Source organism: Geospiza fortis, unplaced genomic scaffold (assembly GCF_000277835.1).
Source record: "Geospiza fortis unplaced genomic scaffold, GeoFor_1.0 scaffold11, whole genome shotgun sequence".
NCBI lineage: Eukaryota > Metazoa > Chordata > Aves > Passeriformes > Thraupidae > Geospiza > Geospiza fortis.
In genome coordinates, this window is record NW_005054304.1 from 14,747,822 (window position 1) to 14,766,267 (window position 18,446).

The 18,446-nt window shown below is 44.3% G+C and overlaps 2 protein-coding genes across 2 annotated transcripts in view; one reads left to right on the plus strand and one right to left on the minus strand.

Moving 5' to 3' along the window:
- Nucleotides 1-9,602, minus strand: part of ARHGEF38 (Rho guanine nucleotide exchange factor 38) — a 36,479-nt gene extending 26,877 nt beyond the window's left edge. The window contains exon 1 of the mRNA XM_005418251.2: nucleotides 9,374-9,602. Coding sequence (XP_005418308.1) covers nucleotides 9,374-9,560 — 187 coding nt within the window. The 5' untranslated portion in view covers nucleotides 9,561-9,602. The remainder of the gene's footprint in view (nucleotides 1-9,373) is intronic.
- An 8,513-nt stretch (nucleotides 9,603-18,115) lies between these two features.
- PPA2 (inorganic pyrophosphatase 2) overlaps nucleotides 18,116-18,446 on the plus strand; it is a 34,749-nt gene continuing 34,418 nt past the window's right edge. Inside the window, exon 1 of the mRNA XM_031066495.1 lies at nucleotides 18,116-18,406. Coding sequence (XP_030922355.1) covers nucleotides 18,116-18,406 — 291 coding nt within the window. The remainder of the gene's footprint in view (nucleotides 18,407-18,446) is intronic.

An 18,446-nucleotide genomic window follows, 5' to 3' on the forward strand; every position in this document is an offset into this window, starting at 1 on the left:
TTGAATTGATTGTTAAGGGTAAGGTCATGAGCACTCCAGTGAGTGTCAAACAGCACAACTCGCCCGTACAACACCAACCAAGGGGGTAGGGGATAGCCCACAGCTGGACTTGTGGGAGCTAAGCAGCATTCAGGACAGAGGACTTTGAGCCATCTTCCAACAAGAGGTGTAAAATACAATAAATCAAATATATCTTTGGCCATGCCTTCTACAATTATGCTGACCACTGATACTCGAGAATGGACAGGTTTTTTACTAATGACTCTCCCACCAGGTTTTCAAGTGAGACTGATGTGACCACAGATAGTTTTGAATAGCTGCTTTTGGGACGGCATGTCAGTCTCTACAGCACTAGTTTTAAACAGTGAGGACCAAGAACCTAAACAGACCTGGGTGGGGGAATGGAAGGCAGAGGAGAAGGGGAGCTGTTTTCTCAAACTTTTTTGTATTTAGATACACTTTTCAGCTTGGAGTTTTTAGCCTTGAAGTTTGTGTATAACACAGGCATGAACATTTTGTCCTCGAGTTTGTACAGAGACAATGAAACAGAAACATGAAGAGAATGTCTCTCCTCTGCAAGGCCTTGGCTATCAAAAGAATTTTAGGCTTAACCTTGCACTGATGAGTTCGTGCTGCTGCAGAGCTCATCCACCAAAGGTGCTGTGTGCTGAATATTACAGACCCTGCTCTTTAGTGAGGAGGAGAGCAAAACTGGTACCAGTATCACTTCACAACTGCCTCAGAGAAATTTACTGCTAGGGTTCCAGAAAGGGACCACCTTGCCTGCTGCTGACATGCTAAAGCAGCAGGTACTTTTTATTCCAAAAACTTACTGTACGTAACCACATTTATAAATTCACAAGGAACCATATGAACAATCCATTTCTATTTAACTTCTGCACCAAAATCAGGATTTTTCTTGAGAATGGGTGTGAAACTGTTTGCATGCATGTAAATGTGTGTGAAGAGTTCAGGGCAGGTCCTGAGAAGGCACAGAGAGGAAGATCTCAGAAGTGCAGTTTTGTCTCAGACACAGATGTTATGATATTGGATGGAATTGTAAGGTAAACTCAAGATGCTGTATAAAAAAAATTTCTAACCTTTTATACTGGTGGCAGGGGATGCCATTATATGAGCAAAATAAAGCCACTGTATTTCACTTCAGGCTGGAAATCACAATCCCTTGAGAGGCTGCTCTTTCAGTTTCTGTCATTAGATAGCCCTGATCAAATTTGATTCTTGAATTACGTCAGGGCTCATCTATTATCATTATTGCATGATAGATAATAATGCTGGGAAATAAAAATTATTCTCAACAGGAAGAAGTAATCATGAGAAATATCAGTTAGATTCTGTTTCCTTATAGAAAACATGTTTTTTAATAAATGTTTCCTTCAGTTAAATGTAATATAATTTTCATTTTCACTCAATATGTTCACTTTTTCATTTCAGGCATATCTGTCTCTACAGAATGCAACAGGAAGGTCTTGAAGTGATGATTACAGCCAAAATGTATGATTTCGTGTTCAGCTGATTGCTTTTGACCAGTTTGAGAACATTAGTAGTTTGCTGAAATCCTTGTGGAGTAAGTGCAAGTTTAATGAATGCACAAACAGTGAGAGCATATCTGGAATATAATCAGACTCATTTCTACCTGGTAATGTGTACCAGCCCTGGAGCAGTTGAAGAGAGAATTAGCAGGAAAAGACATCGCTGAGGATTAACTGCTACAGTAAGAATTTGACTCATTTGTCCTCAGAGATACCAGGTACAGAAAAATGAAAAAATAGTCTATTGAAAAGATTGTTCAACCATTGCATCTTAAGCCCAGTTTACAAAAAACTAACTGGTACTTTTACTAGACATAAGAATAAAAAGTAGAAGGCAAAGTTTGTAATTAATGCTTTTGTGATGTCAGCTATCTGCAGGAGTTGCCTTTCTGGAGGACATTCCTTTGGAGATGACTTAGGTTTTTCAACTGTGTATTGAAGTACACAGCTCTAGTTGCACGAAACAAGAGGTTCATTATGTGATGACAAGGACAAAGAAGCCACATATCTTACAAAAACAATTTCTTGCAAGTGTGAAGTCTAAAGATGTCCCCCAGATGGAGACATGCCACAATGTGGTGCGAGCATGGAGGAACAGAACTTGCAATGTGCAAATGCAGCAGCTCTCTTCTAGGCCCTGAGCAGGTACTGGGGGACTGTTCCAATCTGCTTAAAGGGAGGAGAGGCAGGTTTGCCTCAATCCACAACTGCAGAAAGGAACCAGGCTCTAAACATACCTGAAAGTGACATTAAAACACAAATGAGGTTAAATGTTGGGATCCAGAGCGATAATGCGACTTTATTTTTCATAAAAGAGGGAAGAAAGAGAGAAAATCAGAAGAGTAGGAGAATGCCAGAATAATTACAAGAAGCACAGGAAAGGGGTTACCACCACCATGGGTCCAGCGCTGGCTGATAGGGTGCGATGGGGGAGATCCGCACGGGTGCAGGGGGTCTTTCTCCGACGAAGTCTCTCCCAGAGGAGCCCAGTGACCCAGCAAGGGAGCAGCGCCACAGCAGCAGGACCAGAGCGGGGTGGGGAGCATGGGCAGCCTCATTGGAGCAGCCAGGACAGCGAAGAACAGCACAGACAGCAAAGGTTCCAGCACTGGGTAGATATTTGCAGCGCAGCCCCCAGCGACAGCTTAGGTGTTTGCTTTTTTTAGAGGGTTTTGAAAGAGGCAATGGTCACATCCACTTCACAAAGTTCATTGGCTGGCTCCCTGCTGTATCAAAAAGTTTGCTGCTTGCTCGCTTAATGTATCAAAAGTTTGCTTCTCGCTGCTCTGGTGTAACAAAAGTCTGCTGCTTGCTTAATGTATCAACTAAAAGCTCTAGGAATAACTTTCAACAGGATGCCTCATTTTCTAAAATAAAGCAGTTTCTAAAGTTTTTGTTAAAGGTAAGTTAATGCTTTAATTTTCAAACCTTAATCTTTGAAGAGGTAATGGAGAAACATTCTTTACATTTTGCTAGTTCACTACAGGGACCCACAGCAAGCGACTGGAGGCGCAGCCATTACAGGCTTGCAAGATCTCTGTGCATAAATCTCCCTGGTTTTCATGCCTAGAGAGTGAGCAGCTCCAAGAGGTCTGTTCTATCCATCCTTCCTCCCAGATAAGATGCTCTGATTGGATATTACTTTTGCTCTTGATGTGGGGCTCCAGATTTCTCCCCATCCAGTTCTTTCCATGTGGATCCAGAGGAACTAGCACAGAATACAGGAACAAGTACAGAGATGCTGGTGCGTGGAGTGACTTAGAGATCTTTTTGTTACCTAGGCAGCATTTGAAAGATGCCAAAGCAATGCGAGTTGTGCACTCACACTGTGCAGATACAAGGATTTTGCCTGGCACAAGGGACTGGTGAAGGCATAAGTTATCAAGGTATAGCAAACAAATTACAGAATGACTGTGTTTTCACATGTTAAACATGAGTTTTGTATCACCCTGGATAAATTATTCCTCTGTGAAAGCAAGTCCTCAGATAGCCTTTACCCTCAGATAACCTAGCAATTACACAAGGGAATGTACACCGACTTTTATCAGCTGGATTTGGGAAAGAAATGCAGGCAGCCAAGTCCAGAGACTGCTGCCGTGGCAGCTTTCCTCTCCTTCCTCATGCTGTCGCTCTGGCTCTGTTTTCTACATGCCTGCATCCACTGCAGGAGCTGGGAAGGCTGCAGGACACTGAGACGCTGGGATCCATGGAAGTGAGGGAGCCTGAAACTGGACAAGCAGTGGGGAAAGATGGAGTGTGACTCTATGTGCAGATGAAGTGCATCACGTTAGATAACACACCACAGTTTTACTCCAGATGCCCCTCCCTTTGCAAGGGACCACATTGGGTGTCCTTACAGTTCCCACCAGAGTTCTTACAGTGCAACAATATGGTGCAAACATGGTGCAAATGAGGCCACTGAAGACCAAGTTAGGCATTGAAATAGAAAAATATTGGGAGAGACTTGAGGAAAACCTTTTTTTTTCTTTTACTGAGAGACCCATGAAGCAGCATTGTTCAGGAGTGGGTTTGCTGTGCACAGGCTGTGAGTAACACAGGCAAAAAGCCCCTTTTCTGAACCCAGGAAGAAAACACTGCAGGACCAGGATGACCTTGCACCTGTATTCCTGGGCAACAGGTTTGCTTATAAAATCTGCATCAGAGACTTCCGTGCAATTAGGTCATTCAATCTTTGATCATTTTTCTGTTCCATAAGGTAGAGAGAATATTTACATTCAATGCGCAGGTTCTTTCTTCAATTCCTTGACAGCAGACCGCTCTAATTATGTGTGTGCTGACAGGACTACAGAGAGCTCCCATGTGACCGTGGTGGAAGGGAAGAAAGCTTATCATCAGTGACAGAAGAATGCCCTTATTGTTAGCTCCAATACTTACAAATAAACCTTCCCAGGGTGTCACACACCGGTATAAATACACCACCCCTGTGGCACTGAGCTAATATGTTGATAGAGCAGGAACTGAGGAAGGGCTGTACCTGAACTGCTCCCTCCAGGACACAAGCACCTCAAGATTTGGCATGGATTAGCTGTATGAACTGTGGCCCACAAAGCAAAGTATCCCAATTAATAAAATGTTTGCTCATATGCTCAGAGGAGGATCCTTGTGTAACTCTCCTTGTGTCCCAGTCTTCCCTTCAGCTGCAGTTTCCAGTTCTACTCTTAGCTCCTAAGAATCCTCAGCTCCAGCAGGGCTTGGCTGTGCTAAGTGCTGTGCAAACACTGCAGCACAAAATGGATTCTGCTCTGAAAAGATGAGCTCACTTCCCTGACAGACACTGCAATAAGTTCAAGGAATAACTCCAGCTTTATTACAGCACAAGTTAAGAGAATTAGATCCCCCGAGCCTAAATCTGCATGGCAGAAAACAGAAGTATTTGTTAGATCATGACTTCTCATCCCAGGGCACAGAGGGGAGACTTTTCATCAAGCCATCTCCTGCATGTCAGGAAATAACCTGAAATTTTACTCCTTATTGTACTTTAGCAAGCCAGCCGCTCTACGGATCAATACATTCTGCAGTGAAATAAGATATTATCTGCATTGTAGTCCATAGAAAGCTAGCACAAAGCAAATAAGGAACTGGGGAGTGGCACAGGGGATCTTTACACATGGTGGGAGGTGCAAGAAGCTGACAGCATGGGCAGCCCATGCAGGAAGGAGTGGTGTGCTCTGCAAGCAGGGAGGAGGATAGGATGGAGAAAGGTGCCTGCTTGAGATGGAGCAAAGGTGGATGAGTTGCCTCTGTCTGGTCTTTTGTACACCAAGGGATGGTAGCTTTCCAAGAGTTTGTATAATTTTGCTTGTTTCTGCATCATTACTGGAGTTAGTTATTTCTCATAACTACATTAGACAGAGAAAGCACACAGCATTCAGGGTTCAGACATGAGCTCTGGGGCAGTGTATTGTGGCAGCTGTGTGATTTGAATCACGATCTAATACAGGTATGTCCCTGATGCATTTCAAATTGAAGTGTGTGCAAATCATTTACCAGGGCAGTTGACCCATTCACAGCCAAAATTGTAAGGGAGTTAATATGTAATAATTGTAAGACAAGGTGCTTTTTTGAGGCTTTAATTGTTTCGCTGAGCACTGAAAACATGATCTCTGATTCCTTCAGGAAATTCACTGCTTTCAATAGCTCATTTTTCACAGCAAGCATAAGTTTGGCATATAATTATTAACAAAAAACCAGCAACCTGCCCAAAACCTAACAGACAGTGAGCTATGCTTCAAATGCCTTTTCATGGTGAGCCCTTTTTAGACAATAGCATCTATCCCCATGACACACTGTATGCTAATCTGCCCTGATCTTGCAAATATTTGTGTGCCAATAACTGCATAAAGCAAACCCCTTTTATCGAAATACACAGGTACTCACAGAGTGGAAGCTTTGGGTTAATTCAAAGACTGATCCCAACATTCATACAATACATAAATATTAATATAGTTACTTTTAAAGCTGCTACTGATGGATTTTCACTTTAGAAAAGATAACTCATACCAGCTAACCAGCTATAGATAATACATTTTAAAGTAGAGATGCTAAATATCACTTTTTGTTTTGCAACTTCTTCATTCCTCTTGAAAGACCATACTTGCCGAATTTTCTAGTGAATGTAGAGCAGAGCAATGCATAGAAATGTCACAGGAGCTCTGCCTTAGCTCTTATAATGATCCTTGATATTATTTCTGCATCTCCACAACAGATGCTAGTGAAAATGCTTTCCTCAACCCTACTCTTCCCTCTTCAGCAGAGTAATGTCCAGTTGATGGAAGAAATATACATGGCATGATCAAGGTATTCCTGGACTCTTCCAAGTATGCAAGCGTAATCTGAGTTCTAAATGACTGCATGGTTTTATCATGAACCTGGCATTTGATGACAATCGCCTTCTTTTCCCCTATTTAAAATGGGGCTGGCAGGCATTTGGTTATCTCACAGGATGAGCTGAAGTACAGGCATGAATGCTTGCCAAGCTCCTTGAGAATATAATAGTTACTTTGCATCTTATTTCCTTTTTAAAAAGAGTAAAGTCAGGAAATGTTGCACGGCCATTCACACCAGATAAGCTATCGAATAGATGGACCTACTATTGTCATTAACCATGAAAATGCTTTCTTGTGTCTTAACGAATCCTTAATTTTAAAGTGAAAAACGCTTGCAGAAGTTTTCACCTTTGGCAATGCTATTGTGCACTGCTGTTTGTAGAATGACAGAACAAACCACCTCGATTACCCTGGAGACCTACAGTGAGAAAGGCTCCTTCTCACTCTTCATAGAAAACATTGGTCTACTGTATAAAACAAAACTTAAAAGAAATCCAAGCGCAGAAATTGAATTCTTACGAGTTTTTATGCCTGACTGCTTGCTCTCTTGGGCTTTTTATTTTGTTTTCTTCACAGCTTTTATTTGGGGGCCTCTATTTCCACCACACCGAGCTGCATTTTGAGCATATACTTCAGAGCTGCTAGGAATGGCTGTGGAGGAACAGCCCGGTTCCTACTCAGGGAAACCTTCAGAGTCTACAGGGAGCTGGAAGGGTCTGGGAGGTGCCTCGCCTGTGCTTCACCCTGCACAAATGTACTGCAATGCTGATGCAGGCGCCGGGGTGTGCAAAGACCCCGTGGTCCCTGAGCTCTGCCTAGGCTGCCCGCCACCAGCACAGAGCAGGGTCCTGCGGCCCCTGTGGAAACCCGCCCCACTTAAGGGAGATTTCCTTCTGCAGGGCTTGCTGCTGTTGCATCTCTGTCTGTGCGAACACCTACCCCAGGTCTGCAGATTAGGTGTTAGAGAACATATTAACAGGAGGGGAGAGGCAACTAAACACAGAGCTTTTCCCACAATTCCTATTGGAAGCAAGTGCAAATTACCATTTGTATCTTTTTACACAGCATTTACCACTCTAGGGTGATCAGAAAGTCCCGACTGGGTGACACACACCAGACAAACTGTCACCAACAGAGCTGCTGGTTTTCGTAACAAGAATGGAAAACTCAAAAGCTTTGTGCCAACAAAACCACTTCCTTGCTGTAAGCTGCTTTGCATCCAAGTGCTAGGAGAAAAATGCAGAACACAAAGGTGTCCAACCACAGCACAGCGTCAGTGTTGGCAGGCAGCACATTAGGTCCGGGATCCGTGATCCTTATCAGATTCAGCCACATCTTCCTCAGAAAAATTTGATCCAGGCCAGGCCTGGGCACACAACTGCAATTCTATGGCGACTGCAAATATACTTTATAGGAATTTCTACTGCCTTTTTATTTTCACTCTGAGGACAGGCAACTTCTAATCCAATGCAAAGCCTGCAGGTACCTTTTTAACCCAACACTGTTTTTCTCAAACAAACACAAGCAAACAGAGTGAGCTGATACCAGCCTGTGCTTTGCAATAGGCGGCCGTGGCAGTCCCAGCATGTGGCAGGAGCTGTAAAGCTGGATTTACTGTCTCCTTGGACTGCTGCCATAAACATAACCTCACGCTCTGCCATGACTTCCTGGGCTTCCCCACCTCCTCAGCTTCAGATTTTAAACAGGAGACATTCATGGCTTGAACATGGCTGACACAGTACAGAAAGATTTCACACCTTTTTGCTGGATACTTCTCTAATGACCTTGACCTCACCTGGCCAACCCTATTCAGGACTTAAAATCTGCTGTTTTGATGGGACTTGTGCCATAAGCTTGCCACAGCCATCCATGTCTGTGCCCTGAAACACCCCTGCCAGATTCCGTGGGCCTGACCTATCTGAGTATTTTTCACCTTCTCATTGATTAGCTATCATGAGGAGGGAAGAGCACAATTGATGAACTTCTCTGTTTCAGAATATGCAGTCCCCACAGAAAACCTATTATTTTCAGGCTTATTATTTTATTTTCTGCTTTTATTGTCTCTCTGAAGCAATGCTACTCCCTAATTAAGTGCATCAAAACCACAATACAGAGATCCAAAGTATTTTTCTATTTTATTTCCTCATAAAGGATTATGGTTGCAAGAATGACTGCCACTAAGCAGTTATAGCGCTATTAGTAATACACACTTATAGTATAATAATACTCAAACCCTGTTGTTCAAGACCCTGGAAACCCACAGAAATTCATCAGCTGGTGTTCCAGAGCACTCCCAGAAATTGCTATTCACATTCTTCATGCTTTTCCTCATTTTGTGGCATCACATTTAATTTGTGATTGACAAACCCAGTACTGACATACTTTACTACAATTTGTGGTCCATATGCAATTTGGTTATTTGAAAAGCAACTCTCTCCATAATCACAGAATGGTATAATTTTCATCAGTATATCCATCTGAACATGTATTTGGACATACTTTAGTTCAGGCTTGTACAATCTATGCAACAGTTTACAGACCACAATATTTTTAATTGAGAAAAAAAAGTCCTTGATGCTTCTAATGACTTTGCACATACCCTGCTTAATGCGACAGCCAAAGACAGATAGGATGGAGCCATCCTATTTTCACATTACTGTTTGTGTTGCAAATGTATTCTGGTGAATGAGAAAGATTTTGGTTGCATACGAGTTTTACAGGCACTCACCAAAACCTTCAATTATATTTTGTGTCCCGTCTACAAAACACCATTTAGAAAAATTAGGGGAAACATCTCTCAGCCTGGAGGTGGGGACAAGGCTGAGAGGGGCCATTGCTCATTCCAGCTATGGGTGTCGGGGGGCAGAGCCTGCCATTCCCTTCTTTATCTGAAGGCTGCAGCCTGGAGGGCACGGAGACACCAGCCCAGCTCAGAGCATCCCTGGCAGCAGTGCACCGAACAAGCTTCCCCAGTACCTTGCAATTTCTGGCTGTACTCTGTCCTGTCGGACTGACTCCTCCTCAAGTTGCCGTGGTCCCCGGCGGTGGTGGTGCTCTCCACCACGGGCTCCGTCCTCCTCCTCTGCCCCAGGTACAGCTTGTTCCTTAGCAGGGTCAAATTCCTCTTCCTTCCCCCGGTGCCTTCCTTCCCCGGACAGTCCATGCTCGCCACGGAGAGCCTTGCGCGCTGCTGCTGGTGGTGGAGGGGGGCAATAGCTCAATATCCAGGGGTGACCTCTCTGCCCAGGTGAAAGCTGGCTGCGTTGGGCTTGGGTTTGCAGCAGGGCTGGCCAGGCTCAGCAGCCCCCGGGAAGCTGCCGCCCCGGGCAGCGTTTGCATTCACCTGCCCTGTGTGCAACGCGCCTGGCGGGGCCGCTTTCGGAGCCAGCCCCAAACCGCAGCCATTCCCCGGCCCTCTCCCTGCTGCAGGGCACACTCCTCACCCCGCCGCAGGGCCCGGGGTGCCGGCACAGAGGAGCGGGAATTGCCTCCTCCCGGCTCTGGCAGGGAGATGCCCGAGCGTGGCACGGCAGACGCCTTCCCTCTCTGCACTGCAGGGCAGGTGGAAGCGGAGAGCAAGGCAGTGGAAAGGGGAGGCCAGGCACCCACTCGACCCTCACTCCGGCAGCCTGGTCAGGACCCCGGCTCCTTGCGTATCAAGTTGCATCTGACAGCCTCCTGACCCCACTGACGGGTGTAGCTTTTGGGCTGGAAACTCCGGATCTACAGGTTTGAAAGGCGACCAATCCCCCAGGACAATGAAGGAAAGGGCTGAGAAGGACATGAAAGCCCCTCCGGGAGGTAGGAAGCAGCGTGGAGCTGATGCTCGTCTCAAACCAGACTCCGTCCCGCTCCACACTACACACAGAGGGGCCAAAGCCAAGGTGAAAGCCTGCCAAGGGCCTGTGAAGGTGAAGGATACCACAGCCAACCACCAGGCTCTGATAGCCAGGGGAGTGGACACCAAAACACCTGCTCATAATACCTCTGGATTAGCCCCTGGAAGAGATTTATTATCCTGTCTGTTAGCAATGGCCTCTGGCACACATGTACTGTCTAGTGATCCTCTGTAGCGCCAGTCTAATCAAGCTCATGTCAAAACAGCAGGAGTTGCTGACATCTAAGCTTGGACCAGACTTATCCTGGGAAGAGCCCCAACAGCCATCAGTAACAATCACTGCTGTTGCTGTGATACCCAACCCTGCAGCCCTCGCTGCTGCAGGAAATGCCTGGTGGGAGCCCCGTGGTGCAGCCTAATCGGTGTCAGTCTCACGCACAATTATTGCCACAGCATCTTCCAGGGGACACAACGAATGTCCCTCTGACAGAGGCTGGCAGAGCGTTTGGCTTTAGCGCTGCCACGCTATGTCCCTGAAGGACTGTCTAGTAAAAAACAAGCTGGGATGAGACATAGTAGTGAACCTCATTTCCCAGTTTTGTTTTTCTTTACAAAACGGGTCCTGTAATGCAATCTCCTCATCAAAGCCCTTCATTTCTACCCAGTAGCGAAAATAAGAGGTTATGAAACTGTTAAGCAATAAACGACGTCAAATTGCAGCACCATGCCAGTGCTGCACAAAGTGTCCGGCCCAAACACAGCCTGGCAGAGGAATAAAGGGGTGAGGGGAATACTGGGAAGACTTGTGCTCACACAGAGAAGTCACATATTATATAGGCAATTCATGTGTTATGTCCTGCCTCCTCTTTGCAATTCCTAAGAAACTCTTTATTCTGCAAGTCAGACCACAAAAGTTCCTTGAAAGGCAAAGCAGTGGTGACAGCAGGGAGAGGCGTAAGCAGGGACAGACTGGTGACACATTTGTGACAAGCATCAAAGCTCTAGCAACAAGTACTACACAGACTAAAGCGGGAGTCAGGGAAATCAATCAGATGATTTCCTTACACTGGGGACTTTGGGAGGAGCTTTTATTTGAAGCAATAGCTTGGTATTCATCGAGGGTGGTAAAACTGGTTTAAACAGTCACCACCCTGACTGCCCCCCTTCCCCAGATGAATTTGTTCCCATTATTGCTGCAGGGTGTAAACACACGCATTTGAGATGAGATGGAGGAACTGATCTGGCAGAAAACTCCTTCCCTCGCCCCTTTTCCCTGGGCTATTTTCCATCTGGATCTATGCTTCTGATTAGTTCCTCATCCAGCTAAGGAAGCTGTTGTGGCAGCATGAGGCAGGGGATGACGCAGGGCACATATGAGCAGCTGTGGGTAGGGCTGATGGTTGCTTAGGCCAAAATTACCCAGAGAAGGTATCTCTCCCCATCAGGATTTCAGTGCCATGCTTCTCAGAAAACAGAGGTCCCATAATTTTAGATTAAATTTCCTTATATTTATTTAAATTCAAATGGTTTGGGGGAGAAGTGGGGAATGTATCTCGGCCAAGTGAAGGTGGGAGAACAAACTTAATAGAATTCTTGGCATTGTAAGTTCTGGCACGTGCAGAGTTACAGCCAAGACAGGATATAGTAAAGTTTGCTCAGGTGTTTATTACGACAGCAATCTCCCCACATGCAAAAGTTGTCTTCCTCTTCCTCTTCAACTCAGTCACAAGGGGTAAAAAAGTATGTGTTCATTCAGCAACAAAATTGTTATGGGGAAAGCCACCTGTAGTTACTGCTGCTGTTGTACTTGGAATGGTTTACATGGCTTTAGCCAGCAGCATTGTTTTGGAGAAAGCCAGGAGCCCAAAGCAGGCCTACACCACAGTTTAGAATGTAGATGAGAACTTACTGCAACCTTAAAATATCTCCTCTGTTCCACCCAACATAGGAAAGGCTGAAAATATCATATCTTCTGTGACACTCCAAATGAATGGGACATATTCAGGACTGGTGTCTTCCTCATCCCCTTTGGAGGGAGGGAGATTTGAGAGACAACCGGGTGTATCCATCATCACATTAAATCCCATCATGGATTTACAGCAGTGGGCTATGCCTGTGCAATCAGCAGAGGGATTACAGAAAAACAATCAGATGTGCTTTTGAGCAAGATCCCCTATAAACTCTTATTACCGTTTGCTGATCTTTACTGACTATAACAAAATGCCACAGAAAGCACTGGTCAGAACTGTGTGTGAAGCATTCACTGCCACTCACAACAGTATGAGCAACCCTCTCTCAACTTCAAATTATTCCTGCTCTCTTCTGGCCCCATTAGCAACTGATGGGAAAACAGTACCAAAGTCACTAGTCCATAAGAGGAATATATGGTATCTACATGGACAAGATGCTCTTTTTCAATGAATGTGGAAATCTCTTTTACTACTCTGTTATGCTCAATTCCACAGAGCAAACTGGAATCCAGTTGATGCAAACACTCACAAGAGTTATTTGCACAGAAGCCACCCTGCTTAAGAAACAGAACAGGTGCTGGTGTCAACACAGAAAATATTGGCATTGTGTTCCCCAGCAACTGTATTGGCCACATACAAGAGCTGATTGTTGTATGGTCAATGCCAACCTTTATCTCAGTCCTGAGCTATAAATGAACCAGAAGAGCCATAAAGACTGATGGCCATTAAGTAAGCAAATAGTTATTTGTTTTCTTGTCATACCTCACAGCTGTTACAGATTTCTTTATAACTCAGGTTCCCAGAACTTACACAAAAAATACCGGTGTGGGTTGCCTGCCATGCCTGTTCCCTTTGAGTGGATGCACAGATCACTGCTGGAGTCCTGTGGCAATAGCATGGGATTGGCATTTCCAAGTTTGCTCACTGCAATGGCCAGCTCAGACACCAAGGAAAGTCGCAGAGAGACTGAGAGTGACTTTGCCAGTTTCACCTATGTAAAGACATCACATTTGACAGGCAGTGGAGAAGCAGAAAGGTACCATGGTACTGCTGCAGAAAGCTGTCCTACCTTCCCCACCGGTGGAGCATGACAGCAAAGGGTGCAGATGTCTCTGTAGCTCCCCATCTCCATACAGAGAAGCCTCGGTGCAAATAAAAGCAAGCCTGTATTTTGTCACTCACCCTGTATGCACATGTCATAGCAAAGATGTCTTCTGAAGGACAAAACGTGGAGGCTTTGATAAGAACAATCCTGTGTAAGGCCCATCGAGGACTTTGAGCACAGGAAAGTGGCTGGTACGTACACTCTACCTGTTTGCAACAGTACTGGTAAGATAAGAACAGCATGACAGGTGAGGAAAAAAGCAATAAAAAGATAAGGCTTAGGACAGGTAAAACTGGAGTCTACATGCTGATTTTTCACAATGAATGAATCAAAATTACTTTGAAATATACATAGGAAAAAACTTCAAACACCTTTCAATAGTACAAAAAGAGAAAAAAGCCTGTCTTGTAGGTGAAAAGTTAGTGTGGCAGTCTCACCTTCACTCCTACTGTTGATCTTGCCAGACTGGTGATTCCTGTAGAGAAACAGGTCTTTAGAAGTAAGTGCACAGTGATAATTTCTTTTAGCCCTGTCTACAGTGTTTCTTGTCTAAATATTTGTAGGAAAAATTCATAAAGTACATGCCTGCTGGGGCTCAGGCTAGGCTGTGGATATTTCTAAGAAGGGATGGCTCAACCTTTCAAGATATGCAATCTATCTCCTCTGACTGCTGTGATGCTTTCTTACTCCAAACAAAGCCTCTGCTCCAGTTTACACACACAAAAGGCTGACGTGTTTTCTGCCTACAGAGGGGGACCCATCTCTCAAATTGAAACACCTGCCAGAGAGAAGAAGGGATGCTGAGAAAAGGGTCGGCAGGGCTTGAATTGTCCTTGCAGCGCTGTGGATCTGTCGCTATCCAGCCAGGGCTTTGTGTAGGTCTGATAGGCTTGGAGCTGGGCCAGCTCCCAAAGGGGGACATCTAAGGGCAGTGCTGCTTTGAAAGGGCTGGGAGGTGAGAAGGAGAGAAAACTTGCCAGGAAACCGAGCAGCCCTTTGATTTCTTCAGTGTTACAGCCGTGCAATTTTCTAAGGAAAATAACCTGACTCTGTTGATCAAGTAGATGGCACTGTGCTATCAAAGCTAATGAGGAAAGACAAGCAAGAGAGCGAGGCATAGGCAAAAGAACAGGAAGATGATTCTTCATTACTGGTGTGTTTCAACATAAAATAAGATGGCATAGAAATTACCAAGATGAAATATTTTCTGTGGAATTCTTTGAGAACCTTATGTCTGGCAATTCACAAATCAAGAGAGGAATGGAACCTAAAAATGGACCATCATGAGCAACTGGAAAGATTTTCCTTCTAGGTCTCTATTTTGAATCATTATAGATTTACAGCTTCACACTAAAATTTTATATTTCCAGACAGTATCTTTATAGCTGAACTGGAGCCCTTTTTTTCTTTTTCTCCATGTTCCTGTTTGTGATCATTTGTGAAAGAATGAATGAAAGAATGAACCAGAGAGAATACTATTTGGTGACTTTTGTTTTGTGATGGAGGAGTTGCCTTGGAGTAACAAAGATAAGAGTCTTAAAAAAAAATTAAGCTTCAGTTCATATTCACAAACAATTTTAATGGGAGATAGGGTAGGCTGAAAATCCTTGGTTCACAGAGCTTAAAATTAACTCAGTACAGATGCCTAGGAGGGAAGAAATGGACATATCTGACAAAACTAGAGTCAGTCGTGGTGTCCTGGCCTCTTGATAGGCAAATCACTTTCTAGGCAGAGGTCCAGAGAAGTAAAGTGTGGCAAGAAAATCTAACACACTTCACAGGGGAGCCTAAAAAAAAGCATGGTTAAAAAAGAAACAAACAGCTTAGACAAAACAGCTCAGACAAACAATTTATTCGGGGGAAAACCAGGGTGTAAACGTAAAATCTTCCTAACAGTAATGAGTATTATGACTAAATCCAAATTTTGCATAAATACAGATCAATCTCTTTAAAGCAATAGGGTTACAGAAGTGAGTTCACTGCTACAAAACAAGGGTTCACAGTGTGACCCAAGGTAGTGTCTTTGGGATAGGAGCCTCAATATTCACATTGAGATGGAAAGTAGTGTAACTTGATAAACCTAATTCTAGTTACTGAAATACACAATGATTCCTTTCAGTTAGATGACTCAGGCATCCATCAGTGAGCAATATACAAATCCATATGTGACTTGGCTGCTTGTAGACATCCTCTCTAGACATCCTCTGCCAAATCCAGCTGTGCCGATGAAAGAGGTCACCCACTCCAATGATTTGTCATCCTTCTCCTGCTGAGGACTGTCAGTGCAAAGATCTGCAGGAGTTGTTCATGGCCCTGAACTTGCTTTGGCTCAAAAGCAGCCTGAATAACTTAGCCCAAAGTCCCTAAACTACCTCAGCTAGCCTTGTCTGGCTTCACCTGCCCTAGGGAGCACTGGTTCCAGCTGATCCATTGGCAGGTGGGGAAGATGGTGTTGGCTGAATGAGAGAGCACTGGCCAGCAAGCCCAGGGAATGACCTGTTCCACCAAGGTAGCTGTGCAGGGAGGAATCCTGGCTGTGACTTCTGCACACAGGTAGCAGCAAAACAGAAGGCTGGCAGGAATTGATTCCTTCAGATTAACGGTTTTATAAGCCATGGAGATAGAACTTCTATTACAGCAAAATTTAATGATAATGATGTGATCACCAGCCAAGAGCAAATGCACTGAAATAGCATGTAGTCATACTAATGAAATTTTTCAAAGCTTTATTAGGTGAAAAGATGAAAATTATTTTCCTTCAGGAGGATGGGATTCCTTAAATTCTAACATAGATAATATTTTCTGCATTTAATTTGCACAGCATTTTAATGGACAAAATATTAATTTTTAAACATTTATGTGTGTATATACAAATTCATCTAAAATCCATGTAAATGTACACTGAAGAGTACAAACTTTTAAAATAAGGACGTCCTTCAGGCTTAGACGGTTATATTGCTGCTGAGTTTTTGCTATACTCCAGTGGCATTTTGCTGGAATGAGATTCACCCCTGTGCAGAGGGCAAGCATAAAACCTAAGCACCATGTAGGTTCTACTTAAGTCTTAAGGACCTGGCTCTAATTCCATTGAAATAAATAGCAATATTTTCATTGTTTTTCAGCAGGAGCTGTTACAAGGTCGATGAACGGGATCAGTCCTATAAATGCTTTTTGCTGGCCCAATTGGAATGATAGGGAAGGAGCTAGGTGCAAAATGCTTGGGAATGAATGTGAAAAAATCCCTTGGCACTAAAAGACTTGGTAATACTGGAGAATTTGCTCAAGGTAAATACTGGAACCAAAACATTGATTTGAAGGATGGTAGGTAAATTTATTCTAACCAGGGAGCTGGTCTTACCCAAATATGGCTTGAGGAGTATTGGTATATTTCAGCTGTATTCTGTGAAATATAATGCACAATACTGAAAAATACAATCAAACCTATTTAAAGGATTAATATTTCTGCAGTACTAGGATATTTCGGATACCTTAGAGTACTAAAGCATCATGTTCTCTGCTCTGGTAGCATTAGCAGGGTGTCAGTGTGGTTTTCTGCTGTATCATGTACCCTTGCTAGGTAACATGATGGCATTTATTTATGCATCTAAACAGCACCTGCACTGAAACTCGTTTATATTTCATAAATTCGAAGTGCTTCACAGCTGATTTCCCATTACAGATGAGAGAATTTTAGGTAACACCACATTCACAACACAAGGCAAAGGAGAACTCTGTGCTCAGACTTTGCGCATCTTACCAGAACTCCTGGACACTGCAGTGTGTTTCACTTTCCAGCTGGTAGAGGAAAATAAATATGAATTGGACTCCTACTAGAATAACCTTACACACATCTGTCAGCCTTGCAAGTGTAAAAAATCCTGTGTGTATTCTCAGTAAGTGATTTTCAAAGGTTCTGACCTTCCATAAATGAAATCCAGACTCCTCAGAACTAAGCAGAGGCGGAATGCCAGGCCTATGGCACGTGTTTCCTTTTAACCTCGCCCATTTCAGCAGCAGGCCAACTCAAAGAAAGCACATAATGGATTTTATTATAATAGAAAAAAAAAGTTATATAGGTTTTTCCTTTTTTTAATTACTCCACATGAAAAACAGATTGTTTGCCCTCTAGACAAACTTAAAACACTTAGAACTACAGAGAGCTGCTGGTATCTGAGGGGAGCCTAGTAGAAAGATGGAGTGGGACTTCTTACAAGAGTATGTAATGATGGGACAAGGGGGAATGGCTTCAGACTGAAAGAGAGTATGTCTGGGATTAGATATAACAAAGAAATTCTTTACTGTGAGGGTGGTGAGACACTGGAACAGGCTGCCAGAGAGGTTGTGGACGCCCCATCCCTGGAAGTATTCATTGCCAGGTTGGATGGAGCTCTGAGCAACCTGGTCTAGTAAAAGGTGTCCCTGTCCATGGCAAGGAGGAACTACATGATCTTTAAGGACTCTTCCCCCCAGGTCTATGATTCTATGAAGAATTTCACCCCTACATGCTCAGTTCAGGAGATTACCCCTGAAAACCTTGCATTTGGTGAACTCAGATGCCAGCTCCTCAGATGAAATATGAAGTACTATTTTGTAGCTTCTGCAGAAGTGGGCAATGGCCCTGCAAAATCGCCTCTCTGCTCTCCTGGAGATGTCTATTGTCACAAATGCAGCAAGCAGTGGCACAAATCAGAGGAGATCATAGCTTTTTTTCCCTCCCAGAGGCTTCTTTTAATGGGAAATCCACACACTAGAATACAGCTCTTCGAAAGGTCCAGAGGTCCAAATGACACATTTCAGAGGTGTTCATGGGGGAACAGTATAAGGCCATCACGAAAATCTCCCGCTCTAGTGTAAGTTCAGTGGGACTTCCTGTGTGTCAGTTTCTGCTCACTCCCTCGCGTCCTAGTGCTTGGCATCACCGAGAAGAGCCTGGCTCCATGCTCTCGGCATCCCCCTTTGTGGCAGTGCTGGTGCCCAGCGAGCACCCAGCCTGGGTACACCCGGGCTACCCAGCTTGCCCGGCTCCTGCTGCGGTCACCTACCGTCTCAAGGAGGGGCTGCCTTTCCTTACTATTAATTTCAAGCCGGTGGAGGCTGTGCAGCCCCAGCGGCTCTCTCTTTCCCGGCGGCGCTGGC